This window comes from Amphiura filiformis, chromosome 15, assembly GCF_039555335.1.
Source record: "Amphiura filiformis chromosome 15, Afil_fr2py, whole genome shotgun sequence".
NCBI classification, from domain to species: domain Eukaryota; kingdom Metazoa; phylum Echinodermata; class Ophiuroidea; order Amphilepidida; family Amphiuridae; genus Amphiura; species Amphiura filiformis.
In genome coordinates this window covers 8,550,637-8,567,069 of record NC_092642.1, presented here as the reverse complement: position 1 = coordinate 8,567,069, position 16,433 = coordinate 8,550,637, and the positions used below count along the sequence as shown (strand labels likewise).

The window sequence follows — 16,433 nt, the reverse complement described above, 5'->3', positions numbered from 1 at the left end:
GCGAATTTGTTCCACTTTTGCATGCATGTATGTGGCCGTTTCTTTCTTTCTTTCGCTCGTTCTTTCTTTTAAATTTGTTTCTGTTTCATCAAGTAGGCCTATCCTATAGCAACATTGGGTTTCAAGAAGGTTGAGTTACATAGGCGTAACTTCAGGTGGTGGGGTGGGGGAAATGGTAATTATGGCAATTGGTATCGCTTTTACCAGCCCAATAACGCGTGTTTGCATATTAGAATTTGACCAAAACACAAATCCATTTTGCGTATTTTTGGTCTTGTCACCAATGCGCTATAATTGTTGAGAAAAATGCAAAAATAGGCACAAAATTGGGCAGGGGTGTAGTACCCCCTTAATGAGAGGACAAATAATCAGTGTAGCAAATTAGTCTGTTCCAAGGTATATAATGGTATAAAATTAGTTTCCCATTGCACTTTTCATGCAGCTAAGGTTTTGTACAACTATACCAGGTGCCTATCTAGTTGGCGATTGGTCGGTGCCTGCTGAAGGGCCCGTATTTGGTATTAGCATGTCAGACGCCCTTTCATCGTCTGAATGCTCTTTTGGCCTTATAATAAGCTATACATCGATGCTAAAATGTCAGCCCAGAATTCCGTACCCATATTGGACATGTTTTTGTTGTTTTTAAATGTAAAAAGGCCCCATCCAGAGAATAAGCTTTCCTACATGTAGATGTATGACGATTTTAGTGCTAATTTTCTGGGTCGGTCACCCACCTATGCAGAGCATTTTTTGTGGGACCTGAGAACACAGTAGACACACCAAATTGCATCCTGAATATGAGAAATGTCCTTCTGATATCAAATTTCTTTTTTCTAATTCGCGATACAATACAAATTTTTTGACATTTTTAAATGGTTTTAAATAGTTTGCAACGTAAACTTTATAGATCTAATGATATGTACATACATTGTATTTGGCTGGGATGAAAAAGTTGACCATCAATTGGAAATTGTTACCTGAAGAAGATATATATTTTTTTCTCAGAAACACCCTAAAATTTCTGGGTGTTTTAGAGACAAAAATCTATTTTTAATACGAAAGGTCAAAATTTTCATATGATAGACGGCTTTTCATCCCAGCTACATACACATTAAGTACATATCATTAGATTACTACAATTTACTTTGAGGACTGTTAAATGTTAAAGATGTCAATTGTTAATAATTTGCCATAAAATTTGTATTAAATCACAAATTTCAAAAAATCAATATTATTTGATATCATCATGACATTTCTTGTATTCAAAATGCAATTTGGTGTGTCTGATGTGCTCCCTGGTCGCACAAAATATATGTGAAAAGGTTGCTATTCGAGCTCGAGCCCTTAAATTCTAAAGTTTTTGAACTTTTGGTTTCGCTTTCACCATATGGAGCATGCTTGAAATTTCTACCAAATCTAAAACATTCCATGCATATATTCATTTGGATAAAATTGAATAGGCTGTGTAATGAACGTTACACTACACGGGTCATTGGGATCATTATGGTGACAATATAATGACCAGATTTTGTATTATTGTTCCTAAAACCAGAGAATATGAGAAAGGCATCTTCTCTGCTAAATCCAAACTACTGAAACAGCCTGGGGTCACGACAGCGCATGTAAATTAAGGAGATAGTTGGGCAGGATTTGTGAAAGAAAGCAAAAATAATGGTTTTAAAAAAGGGCATACTAGTAGACTATGCATTACGCAGAGCACAACTAGCTTAAGAAATGGACCAAACTGTGTGCACGCCATTCTATATTAATACACTGCATTACGAGTCTTTTATTTTTTCCGCTTTACATAAGCCGACAAACTTTAGCTTTGGATAATGTAAATTGCTATCTACTTGTTTTTTCTCATTTCCCTTTCTGTTGGAGATCTTTAATTGGCTATGATTGATGATGTTTACAGCTGCAGTCCACTATAAGTTCAACGCAATAACGGAGTAGCTTAACCATAAAAGTACTAATAGGTTCACACACACTTCACAGTACGCTGCACATTATTTATTATTTTGTGAAATATTACTTTATAGTAAGGATAGATTGGGGGTAAAAACAGGCTCTCTGACATTAGTACAAGAAAGTATATCCATTTTTGAGAAACTCGTCCGCAGCTTAGTTTCAGACCATCTATGTTGGAATCATTGAGTGCAGATATCTTCCTATCATCTTGATGTCTTATTTTTTTTTAAACAGAGTAATTTCTTTCATAGTTAAAAAGGGGAAGTTGGATAAGTACCTGTACCTGGGAAGATTTCTGACCATCACAATATTGTGAGTTTAACCCCAGGTTTCAACTTGATCCATCAGGAACCATTTTCAATATATGGACTGGATGAAAAGGTAGTGCCAGGGAGGTATATAACAATTCTTTTCATCTAGGTGGGAAGCTCCATTGTTGTTGCCCACGCAGTTGAAAAGATCTCAAGCACGATTTACCTGCCTGACAGGCACCTGATTGATCTACCAAATCACCCGAGTTTTACAACACTGTTCAAACCATTCCTGTCACATCTGACACTGGATATATTCCATTATTATGTTCTCAGAATCTTCCTTCCTATACTTTGTACAGAGTTGAAGAGTCCAATATAATCAACACTTGGACTCAAAACTTGGACTCACTTTTTCCACCAAAATTTTGTTTTCTACATTTTTTTGACCAAAACTCATTTTTGACTTGCTCATTTTTGACAAAAATCACATTTTTTACCAAAAATCACATTTTTTACCAAAAGTCATGTTTTGACCAAGAAAAGATTCTGAAAACATAATAATGATAAAATTGGATGTTTTTTTCACCCAATACAAAATTTATTGGTCTCGCTATGAGTTTTAAAATATTTTAAAACTTATAGCTCAACCAATAAATTCGTGTATTGGGTTCAAACCATCCAATTTTATAGCAAACCTGTAAAGTGTGCTGAGGCTTGTGGATCAACGTCTAGGCGTTGTGCCTGTGCGTAGCGCACTATAAATCACTGCGCTTTTTTTTAATAGTAGAATCATGAGTAGAATGAGTAGAATCATGACACAGGTTATTAGATATCAACATTTAATACAATATGAATAATAAGAAATGCAAGATATAATCTGTGCTAATTACTGCTAAACTTACTTTACAATGTCATTGGAAAATAACACTTTCAGTATTTACAATTTCCATAAAAAAAAGCAAAAGGAAAAGAAAATGGACAAATAATAACTGGAATGAAAAATGATTTACAATTACATAAAGTAATACACACATACAAACAAAAGCTAGACAGAATTATAGAAGATAAATGCAATTATATATTACTTTGATACATATTTTGTAGTGGCAGAAGAATCAAGGATGTTCTGTCTAAAATTAGATTAAAATCCAAAGACTTCTAAAGTCTAGAGATATACAATTACCAAGGTTCAAAGATTTTATAATTTGTTTAACAAATCATATAATAGGCTTGTGTACGGTACAACCCAACTAATCATTCTCATTGGGTTGTCTTCATAACATATTCAATCAAATCCATTCTTACAGATTTTAAAAGGACAACACTAGTTTTTTTGGGCAGTTCTTACACAATGAATTTGTCCACATTTCCATATCTTCACTTCCTTTCTGAATAGAAGTAATTTCTGTATTTTTCCAATTTTTAAGGGGTCTAATGAGCAACCTCTCGAGGGGGGGGGGTACATAATGCATTCCTGTAAAGGTTCCCCAGTGTGGTGCACAAGCAAGCTGGTAAGGGCACATACAGGAAATTGTACCACATTTTGAGAATATCATGCCACCATCACATCAAATACTAATACTTAGAGAGAAAAAGAGTAAAGTATTACTTTATACCCTTCATTTACTTACTTATTTGTAACAAGCACTAGTGTTACCAGTACAGAAACATGTTGCATTGATAAAGCAACCTAAAGGCAGTTGATATGAACATAATAATGACCTTTGCAAACCACATGAACTATGACCCACTGACCTGAACATGATACTTGTTTACTTATTACTCATGCATAGTTTACATCCCCCTTGTGTTTTTCTATTTTTATCATAAATACTGTTACTGAACTTTTATTATAACTGCTACTAATTTTAGCCTCTTGTATGCAGCTGAAGTTTAACTATCTAGCACACTAATTGGATTCATTTTTATTTTCCAAAAAAACCAACACCAAATCTAAAATTGAAAAAATATAAAGTTTGACAATGCTATCTTCACTCTTTACCTGTTTATGGCCACATCACAAAGTGTTCTAATCAATCTGCCCTTACAATACAGTTTTAATCTTTATGAAAATGAATCCTGAAGATAGCAACCACAGTTCTGGACAAGATCATGATGTGTCTAGCAGAGACAAGCTAATGACATAATCATGATATCATGATATGTCTAGCAGAGACAAACTATTACATACAGTAAATGTCCCCATTCTTCAAAGCTATGTGCTGTGCATCGAGCGTACATGAGAATGACCTCAGAAATGATAAATAATCCAGGGGTGGAATTTCGTAAAGTGCCACAGGAGTCCAAGTGGATTCTCGCAAGAGAGTTTTGCGAGAGTCCATGGATTCCCGTAAATGGATTCTCGTTGTACAATCTTGCGGGAGTCCAAAAGGTATTATATGTAGGCCTACGTTAAATGCATTCAAACAAACAAACTAACAAATAAACTAACAAAGTTAAGTTTTTAATATATGTGTCATCATACTCTCACTTCCATATATGTCATTGCATCTTTGGCGACTTTTCCTTTATATTTTGCAGGCTTTGAGTTTTAAGGCGTGTTGAACTTAAGCGTAAGTTCGCTGATCCGATCATTTCCAGCGAGAGTCCACATGGACTCTCGCAATAGGATTTTACGGGAGTCTCTGCGAGAGTCGACTCTCAGACTCCCGCGAAATTCCACCCCTGATAATCATGCCGATTGGCTGATCAACAATCATGAAGTCATTGGTTGATGGTGATCATCAAGTGCGTAGGTTTAGAAACTTAGCTTCTTCCACACGCTCGATGATCACTATCACATACCTCTGAAAAATGGGGAAATATACTTTAGATATTTTTTAACTTTTTTAAAATTGCAGGAGTACATCTGTGTATTTACATTCAATCAATTTTGGTATAAAAACTTAATAATATATTAATAGTAATTTTACACTGTACAGTAACATCATTATAATAAACCATTTAAACTCTTGAATATTGGTAATTTGTACAAGTTTCAACTGCAATATGCAACATACTTACTGTGAGTGTGTGAGGTAATATAATAAACACCCTCAGTAATACTCAATATTAGTAAGTGTAATCATTTAATAGAAAAAAGTAGATTCATAAAAAGGTCATGAGAGAATGGCAAATATGTAAGCACCTTTAAAAGCAAGAGTGATGCATAAAAATATGTATTTAAAAAAGCAAATCTGCATCTATCCTAACATGGATATTTGACCCCAATAAGGACTACTATAGTCCATTTGAGTAGCGTCTGTGTGTAATACAAGTGCAATCAAAGGTGGCGTATCTGTAGGGTGCAGTGACTTCATGCCGCATCGCACGCTACAGGTGCATCGCCTTTGATTGAGAGTGTATCACATGCAGTCGCTAAATGGACTACACTTGGTATCAAAGGAAATGTGTGAGTAAGGAATTTGACTGTGTAAAATATTACTGCCCTCCTAAAATTATTAAAAACTATTAATGTTTCATGAATTTGATGCAAAGAATTGGTAGATAATGTAGATTTGTTCAAGGAAATATCCTGATGTAGTTCTTGAACCTATAGTAAATTGAAATAATTATTGCCACCATGAGGTAGTCTTGAGCGATGATATTTACTACTATTTTGTTCAGTTTTGCCTGACCAATCGTAAAAGAGTAGTTCAGGAGTAACAGTAAATCTGTGAATTTGGTAGGCTGTGTTCATGAAATCAGTCAAAATTTTTTTACATCATATTTTATAATAGCCTAGCTGATAAACCATATTCACCACAAGAGTACACAATCTGAGTTAAATATACATGTACTTTTCTTTAATGTGTATTCAATACATACAGACATAATGTCAAAGGATAAATATTATACCAATGTGAATGGTAAACAGATTATATACTACGTCACAGATATGCAAACGGTGATGTTACTGTTTATTTAAGTCATTGCAGCATTCCTGACAAAGGAACTGAACAATTTCAAATGTTTTTGAATTATGTTTACTGCATTTTGATCAATAACTCAAGAACCAAAAGCCCTATCCAAGTAAAATACAGTTGTTGAACTTCATTGCAAACTATGCATATACTAGTTTTTACAAAAAGAGTGCGATTTTTAAGTAAGGGGAGGTCTTTCCTCATTTTTTCCCCTTTGGCATTCACACCCTTTTTTCCATTTTTTGTGAACTTGTCTGTACCTTAGTCTTACTCTTTATTTTAAGCAAATATCCAATTTTAACAAAATCCATCACACAATTTTGTAGCAAAATATGCAGAAATGTCACCTGCTGAAAACAGAATACAACTACAAAGTTGTTAATATTATTATTTACTGGATACCATATTCAACTTAATTAGGTTCCCTGTTAACTTTTCTAGTTGCACTTGTTTAATCACCCCCATTTAAATAGCATTTTAACATGAAAAGGTGTAAATTGCTTATTGAATCACAGCATAAACATTGGCACTTGGCACCGAGTTGCAACTACAATGTCCAGTTTTACTGTCAAAATATGACACTTTTTAAGTGCACCTTCTGATGACTTGCTTACTGGGCACTAATTAGGTTGAATACAGTACACATACACAATTGAAGAAAACCCAAATTAGTCAAGGTAAAGACTCTAGTTCTTTGAGTTGTTTAGAGTAACAATTATTTATATTCCCACATATTTCCCCAGTCATACTGAAAGTGTCAACATTTGATGACCTGTTCTCATTTTTACTAGATTGTGAAAACTCCACACCCGGAAATAACAGCAATTTGATCAATAATTTATAAATACTATTCCTGATAATAAGAAATGCTAACACAGACCACTACAACAAAACCATTTTCACCCTGATATGGCAGTGGCGTCAATGCAACGATGCAGCGCTGATGCATTGACACAGCTTTTTTACTTGTGCATCTATGCAGCGTCTTTTAAGTGTGTGGTGTATGTATGCCAGCGCTTTGAGCGAATTGACGTCACTGCTGCCACAGGGTGAAAAATGGTATCAGCTAAATAGAGACGATCTCAGGAACAAAAATTCATTAGAAACTTGGCAAAAATGTAACATATAAAAAATTTCATTTGAAAAGGCACTGAAGTATATTGAAGTACTGAAAACATAACTCAGTCTTCACAGTTAATTAACAACACAGTGAGCATCCTTCTTTATGGGGAACTGTAAGAGCCAAAGTACTCACTGGGCAGGCCTTCTTGAACTATATAAGCAATGTAAAAGGCAAAGCTCTCAGTGCCTATGTAGTACCTCATTATATTATATAGTCACCTATCAAAATGGTAATCTTAGCTGGTCCCGACACCAAATGGCACAAGACACTCACATGTTACCCATAAAGAAAGAATCTGGATGTGTATATGAGGTTTAATTACAAAATCACCAAAAACAGATGCTAACATTTAATTTTACAAAAAAATAAGGTGTTACATTTCCTGAAAATATATAAAATTATACTATAACCTGCAGACAAAATGCAACTATTGCCATGAAAATAGGTACTTCTTTTTCACAAACTTTTACAGGTGGAACAAAATGACACAGTCAAACTTAAATTTCAATTTTTCCCTCAAATCTGCTGTGATTTTTATTCACACTCATGAGGTAAGGTTCAAGAGATATATTGTAGCAAAGATGTTTAATATAAACAGCACTTAAAACATGTAACATTACATTTCTAGAGGATATCAATACAGAATTTGTTTCTCCATAAAGTCTGCTTTTGCAAAACTTGTATTTTACAGAAGCAGTAACAGCTATCATACAACGTGTAGGGACAAACAACACATAACATACAAGCCTATTTAACACACACAAAAAAAATTAAATGAGAGAAGAATACAAAACAGGAAAAAAAAAAGCATAATATACACATGTGCACACTTGTTTAATATCTTTATACATATATGTATTTCAAGTTGAAAGCGCAAGTAATCCAAATCCCAATAAACAATCCGATCTGTGGCTACAGGCAAAGGGTAGAGGGTCTGTACGACGGCAAAAAATAATATATACAATCATGTTCTACTACAGAGTACTCAATGAAAAGTGAAAAGCTGACAGCCAAAAGTCACTTGTTTATATGAAAATTTAGTTTTCTATACTCTTCTGCCCAGAGCCCTGACTTTCAAAGACTCATCATTCCAAACGTTCTGAAATATTCATTAAAGATTCATCATTCCAGAAGTTTCTGGTACTGAAATACCATAAACGTTCGCCTAATGTGCTTTGGGCTCCCTTGATATAACTGGAATTTTAGACACAAACTAAAAGTGCCCTCCCGTAAAAATACCACCAGCAAACAAGGGCACGTACCCTTGTTGGGGTTTTTAGAGGAGGGAGTTCTCTATTTGTATATGAAATTTATCCCAAGGCAAAGGAGCCCAAGTGCGCCATTAGGCGAACGTTTACGGTATTCATCTGAAATGAACTTTTGAATATAACACAAGCATTTGAGCAAGTCAGAATTCCAAAACAACTTTAAACCAAACTCATGTTAAAAGTCAATTTTGGTGTTCATCCCTGAAAGGGTTATTTTTTTGCATTGTTTAAAAAGTGTGATGAGCTACTATATAAAAATATATCCAGTGTACAGCATCAAAACTAATTTTATGCAATATCGCATTCCACTTATCTTGAGTAGTCTGTAGCATATTTACTGATCAACCCTATTTTGTAACTTTCAAAAAGTAAAGACACATAAAAACTGATATCGTTGCTTGTGGTTATCTGTGAGGTATATTCGTCTCAGAAAACCACTTCAGCCACAAATAAAAAACAATATAAAAAGAGTATGTCTACACTACACAGTTATCTACACTAAAACTAAACAACTACATTCTACTTCTACTAAAAATAAAGTAGTGTTTTTGAACACTTAAAATGATAGTCCTACTATTTTCCTAAGCTAACTTTAAAAAAAATCTACTACTGTCTAGATTCTAATGGAAAAGAACTACGGTTGCCCGCGTGGCCACGCCTCCAATTTCAGACAAATCAGGTGTTTGAGATCTATTTTCTCATTGGCCAACTGAAAGATGATTGACACTTTCTATCTAGCACTCATGCCACTGGCTTAAGTCATCACATGGTTATAAAACCACTAACAGTATCTGCTGTAAGTCATCTTAGTCACATGATGCATAAGCTGTGCTATGATTGGTCCACCGAAAAAATAGATATCTCCTGATTTGTCTTACTCTTGCATAACCTGAATCAGCATGTTTTCTTTGTATGTCCAACTTAACATCTCAGAATACTGTACCACAAATTTTGGAATTTGCTTTCAAATCCAAATTATTCATTTATTCTGTTTTGTTTTTGATTTTCTTCAAATTAATTGACTTTCAACTTTCAATCACTTATATTTCTTTGAATTAGCATCTTATGCTTCAAAGAAAATTTTATTGCACAAAATGAAATAGGAAGCTAAGTGTTAAAGAAAAGCAAGATTGAGGAGAACAAGGGAACAATCACAACATGCAAATTACAGAAACGTAACTAAAATTAGGATCACAATATGCAATTATGAAACAAACTATTGGGCAATATCCCTAGAGGTACGTCAAAAAGCTAAGTCATACTAAGTATCTGCCACCACATTAGATAGAGTACACTAATGTAATATAAGGATATTGTCCAAAAGTCAATAAAATCACAATTAAAAATTACAAAAAAATATATCAAACATGACAATGCACAAATCAAGCAATGATAAACAAATATATAATTTCACATCTCAAGGCACAAAATACAAGATAAGCTGTAAACACAGTGGCAGAACAAAACAACCACATGGCACCATTGTTACTCGATATCCAGTGCACAAGAGAGTACTATTTTGGGCTGAAATAGATCATTATTAATCATTCAAAATATGACTTGATAAATGTACAAAAAAGGTGCTAGAGTCCAAATTTGCGATGTTTGAAATAGTTATATATTATATAGTACAATTGAATTTTTATCACATATTTATATTTTCGAGTAATTTATACAAAATATATAAGATTGGTAAAAGATTTGTGGACAATTTTATAACTCTTTATCCACAATTGTATAATCTTCCATAGTAGCATATCCAGAGTATTAAAAAGGGCTGTGATGTGGTTCATATGACTTCAGAACCAAACTGAACGCAGCTATTAAAGTTCATAGGTGTCACTTTTTAGCAAGTGATATCTGCTAATGGAACCAGAGGAATCTTGCAAAATGACCAAGCATGTAATGAAATCACTTTATCCCATACTGGCATCTATAATCCATTGATGGGATGCAGTCAATTTCCAAGGTATCACCTGTAGAAGATGCATATGGTGTTATTGCACCAAACAACTGTCTGGTCTACAATAATTATCACTTGAAAATTCAGTATAGGCTATAAACTATTTCAAACTAAGTAGGTAGCAACAAACAAACCAAGTTCATCCCTATTTGAAGATACAAAATGGGGAGCGTATTGTATTATGTAAAGCAGAAAAATGTTCACATCCATCCAGGCCCTCAGGGTTGCTAGACTGATGCTCTAACCACTTGGAAAGTCATTTATTAACCATCACTGGTAACTAAACTGAACTTGCGCTGGATATGCAACTATGGAAACTAAAAAGGTATAAATTGATTACTTCAATAGATCCATTGATCAATATCCAATAATATTAGTATCTATAAGAAATAGATTAGGTCTTAAAATCACTGGGGGTACATGCATCGCATGTCAATCAAGAACATCACACGATGAAGTCAGACTATGGATTCTTTGCATTGCATTCTTTTAGAATCAATTTTGATTCTTGGCAATGAATTTTGCCAGATATAATTTTCTAATTTAGTGTGAAGATTTTAACACATTATGATAATCAACTTTGAATCCCACATATTTTGTGCAGAAACAAACTTGCAATGACATTCTAACACTGCTCTCATATTAAATTGGACACTGAATAAATACCAAGCAATAAATTCAACAGATATGATCATTCCAAGATCAACCATGATTGAACAGCAACCAAGGTTGATGTATCATTTGGGGTATGTTAGCTCTAAGTAAGCATAATAATAACCTGTATTAAATTGTCACAAATTTCTACTAAATTATTCTGTTTTGGTTACATGTTTTAATAATCTACAACATTGCCAATACAAACAAATCCATAGTGTGAATTCATCACAAGGACGCTTAAAGACAAGTTACCCACCACAAATGATGAGATCCCATCACACCAAGTACAAGACCTAGGATATATTCCCCAATAACATCACACAAAAAACGATCAAACACTGATTAAATTGTTATCCTAACTAGTAGGTCATACGAACAGCTTTTAAATATAGTATTTGTCATTCCTTGTAAATTCCTTCAAAGGGTGCAGGATGGTTCAGGCATTCATTCACAAACTTTGATTGCAGTTTGCTGCAAGACCACTTCAAAGTATCTATGTCCAGATGATGAGGTCTTTCACAGTCTTAATAACATCTGCCTTGAAGTTGAAGCACATCCGATCGCCTGTATGTTATTGCAATGTATATACATGCAATTAATTACGGTGCTGCATGCAAAAGTCGCGTGTGCTGCTAAGGGTGATTTGGTGGTTGATTTAAGTTAATTCTTATCCTATCATCATCTAAATACTTCATTCTGTGCGAAAATTTGAGTTCATCGGTGAAAGTCTTTTCCTTTCAATTTCATTGCGGCGGTAGTATTATCTCAGATCTCAGCCCTGATGTAGTTGGTTGACATACTTGAAAGTTGATGTGAACACAACTATTTAAACATGCGTCTCAGGAAGGCTAGCCACACGGGCGCCCCATCAGCAAACCGTTGTTTCCGTCTTGGAAGGCGGTTCTTTAGAGTCTTCCTTCTTGTCCTCTCCTTTTGATTCCTCATCAGGGTCTGAGCTCTTTTCAACCCCTGAGCTCTTTTCTGGTCCTGAACTCTTATCAGTACTACTCTTCTTGTCCTTATTTTTATCTTTCTTCTTCTTTTTCTTCTTGTGTTTGTGTGCACGTTTGATCTTAGGTGGATTGGGATCAAAGTGCATGAGACAGAACACTAAGTCCGTAGCCATGAGCAGGAACTCATACGGTGGGTTTGTGATTGAGAATCGTTTGGATGACGGCATTGCTTCCCTCGATGATCCATCACGGAATCTATAAATACCTACACAAAGAATACCATACTTCTTCATGGCTTCCACAAATAAATCACCATACATGCCTCCATTCTGCAGAAGAAAAAACCAATATGAAGCATAGTATAAATGCAAAGAATTTAGCTTTAAAGGAGCATTTCATGATCCACAGCCTCATCTCCCCACTTTTCACAAAAAAAGTTGAGATTTTTATACCCCTGGAAACCTCTGGCTACATAATGTTTATGAACAAAACATTTCCGGCAGATCAATTCATTTATCAAAAATATTGTCATATTTCGTTCTGGTGTACCAGAACAAAATATCCTTCTTTCAAGCTTAGAACTGTCTTACTCTACACTATGTGCTGACAAATATAATATACACATATAGATAAGCTCACTTATCACACTGAATCACTGTCAGATGCAATATTGACGTCGCCATTGGATTAACACATAATCATGAAATCTTCACAAACAATTCTAAATTTGTTATGTGGGGTCAAAGCAAAATTATCTTACTCTAAAACCGTTGGGGTACGACAAAGTACCCCACTGTAAGTATGTTGTTTTTCAATTTAAAACTGCTAACCATCTATTTTTTTTTTTTTTAAATGGGATTTTCAGCCTTGTATTTTAGCCAGCCTCGAACATCACGTGTTGCATGTCCTATACCTGATCACTGTTACATAATTGATATGCTGCCCTCTGGCTCGCAGATGTAACATGATTTTAACAAATAAATATTTGTCATTCTGCCAAAATCATAATGATATAAATCAACCTATACAACCTATGACCAGTGAAAAACACACTTATATAGCTGCCTGGACAATATTAAGCCAGATGTCACTCACCCCAAACTGAGCAAATGGTCCTTCATAGAGTGGTAGTTGAGCCACCTTGCACCTATCCCTGTTAGATAGTAACTCAGGTGAATTGACCCCTGGCAGCATGCCTCCACCTTCTGCTAAGATCTGTTCTAGTTCCGGGGTAGCACCCCCTGTGACTAGTGTCCTGATTAGTGTAAGGGCATTGTCATTAAAATATGTCTGATATGATAAAGAGAAAATAAAATGGAACAAAATAAAGGTTTATTACATTGCATTGGAAGTTCTTAAACTAACTATTCAACAACTCTTCCTATTCCTTTGTACAGGAGCTAAGCGTTGTTAATCGGTGATGAATCCACACTTTTACTGTAACGTATTTGCAAACGCAAGCGCGCCTACGCGTTACGCGAGAGCGCGTAAAATTTGCCATGCCTGGAACCTGTGATGCACCTTACAAGTTGAATTCAGTATTGTGCAAGTATCGGCTAAACTTTGCCATTATTCAGTAGTTTTATTGCTGATATCATCAGAGAATCACCAAAAGTTTTTGTAGGGCTGAGTGGCAATGATTAACTGACATTCCTCATGAAATAATCATGTGAATTATACGACCTTTAGCTTGTTTTCGCGTCCTGTGCATCTGCGTGGCCGCATCGTTGTTAAACGTTGATGAACAACAGTGAAACATGATTGAATCCATAATTACATTCTTTAGTACTAGCTTCCACACACATTCTAATATTTGTTTAGTAAAATGAGGCACGACATGTCATCTATTTCAAGCAGCTGGGTTTCAATGATTACAGAAATGCCACATACATTAGACACTCAAAAACCCTGAAATGTGTGAGAAAACCTGAAAAAGTGTGTCAATTTGGGCCAGCCTCAAAATGGACTGAAAATATATAAAGACACAGACATTTTGTGTGGAGTGTGGACCCTTGTGCCATACAGATTTACACCACAGAACATAGAAGACACTACTTACTGCACTCATAAGCGAGTCTAGGACGCTGACCGCAAATGCCGTACCACAGGCAAAGGGTTGAGTCAGGTAAAGCTCTGTGTCAGGATCATCATCGTCATCTTGATCCAAAAATTGCACATTCGAATCAGCCACTGTGAAAAAGAAATTATGATGTAATCAAGTATTTACTTCAGCATGCTAAATTAGGGAGAGAGAGTGGAAAATCTCAGTGTCATTGTTCCCAAGAGTAATTTTGTCCATTCCAAATCAAACTCAATCCAAGCATGAAGGAGAACTGACTAAATGTGCAGGGGCTACAAAGAGTAAATAAAGCTTACCTAATTCTGTGATCATGGGGACACTCGATCCCACTGTTGACGCTCGTCTCTGTAATGGTGGGGGTGGTCGAACTGGTGAACTCTTGATAGGCATTAAGCCTGGCATCGGCATAAAAGCTTCAACTAAATGTTCTGTGTGGAAGCAAGAAATCCAGTCAGTCAGTTGCAAGGTTCAAGATATCATACTTTCAATACAAAATCACAACCTTACACTTTTACTATTTATATGAAGCTACTTAGTACTAAGGCAAAATTTGTTTAGATCCTAAGTCCATGTTAACTTTGACACAAACAGTATCATAGACTACAATATAGTGTTTTTTGCTTTGTCTTAGCAGCAAGTACATTTCTAGCGGCAGCAATACTAATCATGCACTTTGAATCAATTGTACATACACCCTCACCCTGCACATATACACCCACCCACTCACAAATACAATGATAGCAGGGTACCACAGTCGCTACGAAAAGACCAAATATAGCTTTATATTTTGGTATGCGTGTATGTTAAGCAGCTCAAATGATAAGCGTTCTTTATGTTGAAAGAGTATGTGCCCCTTCATGATTTCGCAGCATGGCATTCTAGAGCAGGATCATGCTTTATGATCAGGGACGTGCTAGTAGATGATAATTACACAATTTGGAGGGATGTTGTCTTACGCTTACTTTGACATCTGCTGTACAAGGTTACAAGGTCCAATTTACATTACATGCTACAACTGAACATCATATTGACACTTGCTACCAGTAAAATAGCACACGCCCTACTTATCACATAAAAAGAATGTTTACTTAAGGTGAACCTCATTGAAAATAAAGTTATATATCAATGGAAAGCTTATGATGTCAGGAATCAGAAAAGAATATTTTTTATTTGCATAGCGTACCAGGCTAGACATAATCTTCATGCAAAGATTGGATATTGGCACCCCTAAATTACAAAACTAAATCGTTCAAATTAGGCGCTTTCGTTGATGGCGTCAGCCCAGGGACACACAGATACTTCCGGGTTTGATTGTAAACACAATGTCCGTGTATTACTGTGGCATGCATCGGGCCAATGCACGAATTCAGTCATTGTCAACTTACTTTACATGAAAAATATCTTCAATAAAATAAGAATAACATGAAGGAAATATCATGATCAAATTAAGAATGAAGTTCCTGAATAAAGTGTGTGGATTTAAAAATGGGAAAGTGCTGGCGGGTGATTTGGGATAGGCCAAGCCATCCACGATATGCATAGGGAATATTACAGTAAAGCACGAAGAGCTTAAGATTCGCCAAGAACCGGAATGAAAACAGATTACAAAAAAATAACTGCTAGTGCTACCAGTACAGATCGTCACACCAAGTTGAGATGAACTTATCACAATGAGAAAATGAAGGAATAGAATAAGGTACATGTACAGGATTTTTTTTATTATTTCTTAGCTTTACAACCAGTCATGGCGGTCATGTATGATAGGCGAACTCGTATAGATACATACGGGATGAGCTCAGTGACTGACTGAGTCTCACTACGCCGAGTGTTCAGTATCCGCGACTGTACTGAACTTGCAGACAAAATGACCGATTTGATATTCACATTCTGATATTTCCAACTTATTGCTACTTCATCAGCAAAATTTATTCCTGTAAATGTTCCAAATATAAAGGAACGATTGATCAAATCTGCTGAAACACCCCATGAAACACGGAGGACGAAGCCCGAAGCGAGTCGCTGTGTTTGTGCATATCCGTCCCTGCAATTCAGCAGCAATTTACGCATCGTGTTCGGTAATCCATAAAACATGAATGTTTCACTTTTTCAGTACCGTACACTGATTGTACTATCATTAAAGAATCATGACACAAGTGACAATATTTTAATTTTATTCAGATTTCAGAATTCCATCAAATAACGGCATACTAAGCCTAAATTGTATTTATTTTATAATAAAGT

General features: G+C 35.3%; 1 protein-coding gene across 1 annotated transcript in view; it reads right to left on the bottom strand.

The window, feature by feature from the left end:
- Nucleotides 1–5,413: 5,413 nt before the first annotated feature.
- LOC140171203 (calcium-activated potassium channel subunit alpha-1-like) overlaps nucleotides 5,414–16,433 on the bottom strand; it is a 197,772-nt gene continuing 186,752 nt past the window's right edge. The window contains exons 28-31 of the mRNA XM_072194417.1: nucleotides 14,489–14,620; nucleotides 14,172–14,302; nucleotides 13,208–13,402; nucleotides 5,414–12,441 (exon numbers count right to left, since the gene is read on the bottom strand). Of these exons, the coding sequence (XP_072050518.1) occupies nucleotides 12,028–12,441; nucleotides 13,208–13,402; nucleotides 14,172–14,302; nucleotides 14,489–14,620 (872 nt within the window). The 3' untranslated portion in view covers nucleotides 5,414–12,027. The remainder of the gene's footprint in view (nucleotides 12,442–13,207; nucleotides 13,403–14,171; nucleotides 14,303–14,488; nucleotides 14,621–16,433) is intronic.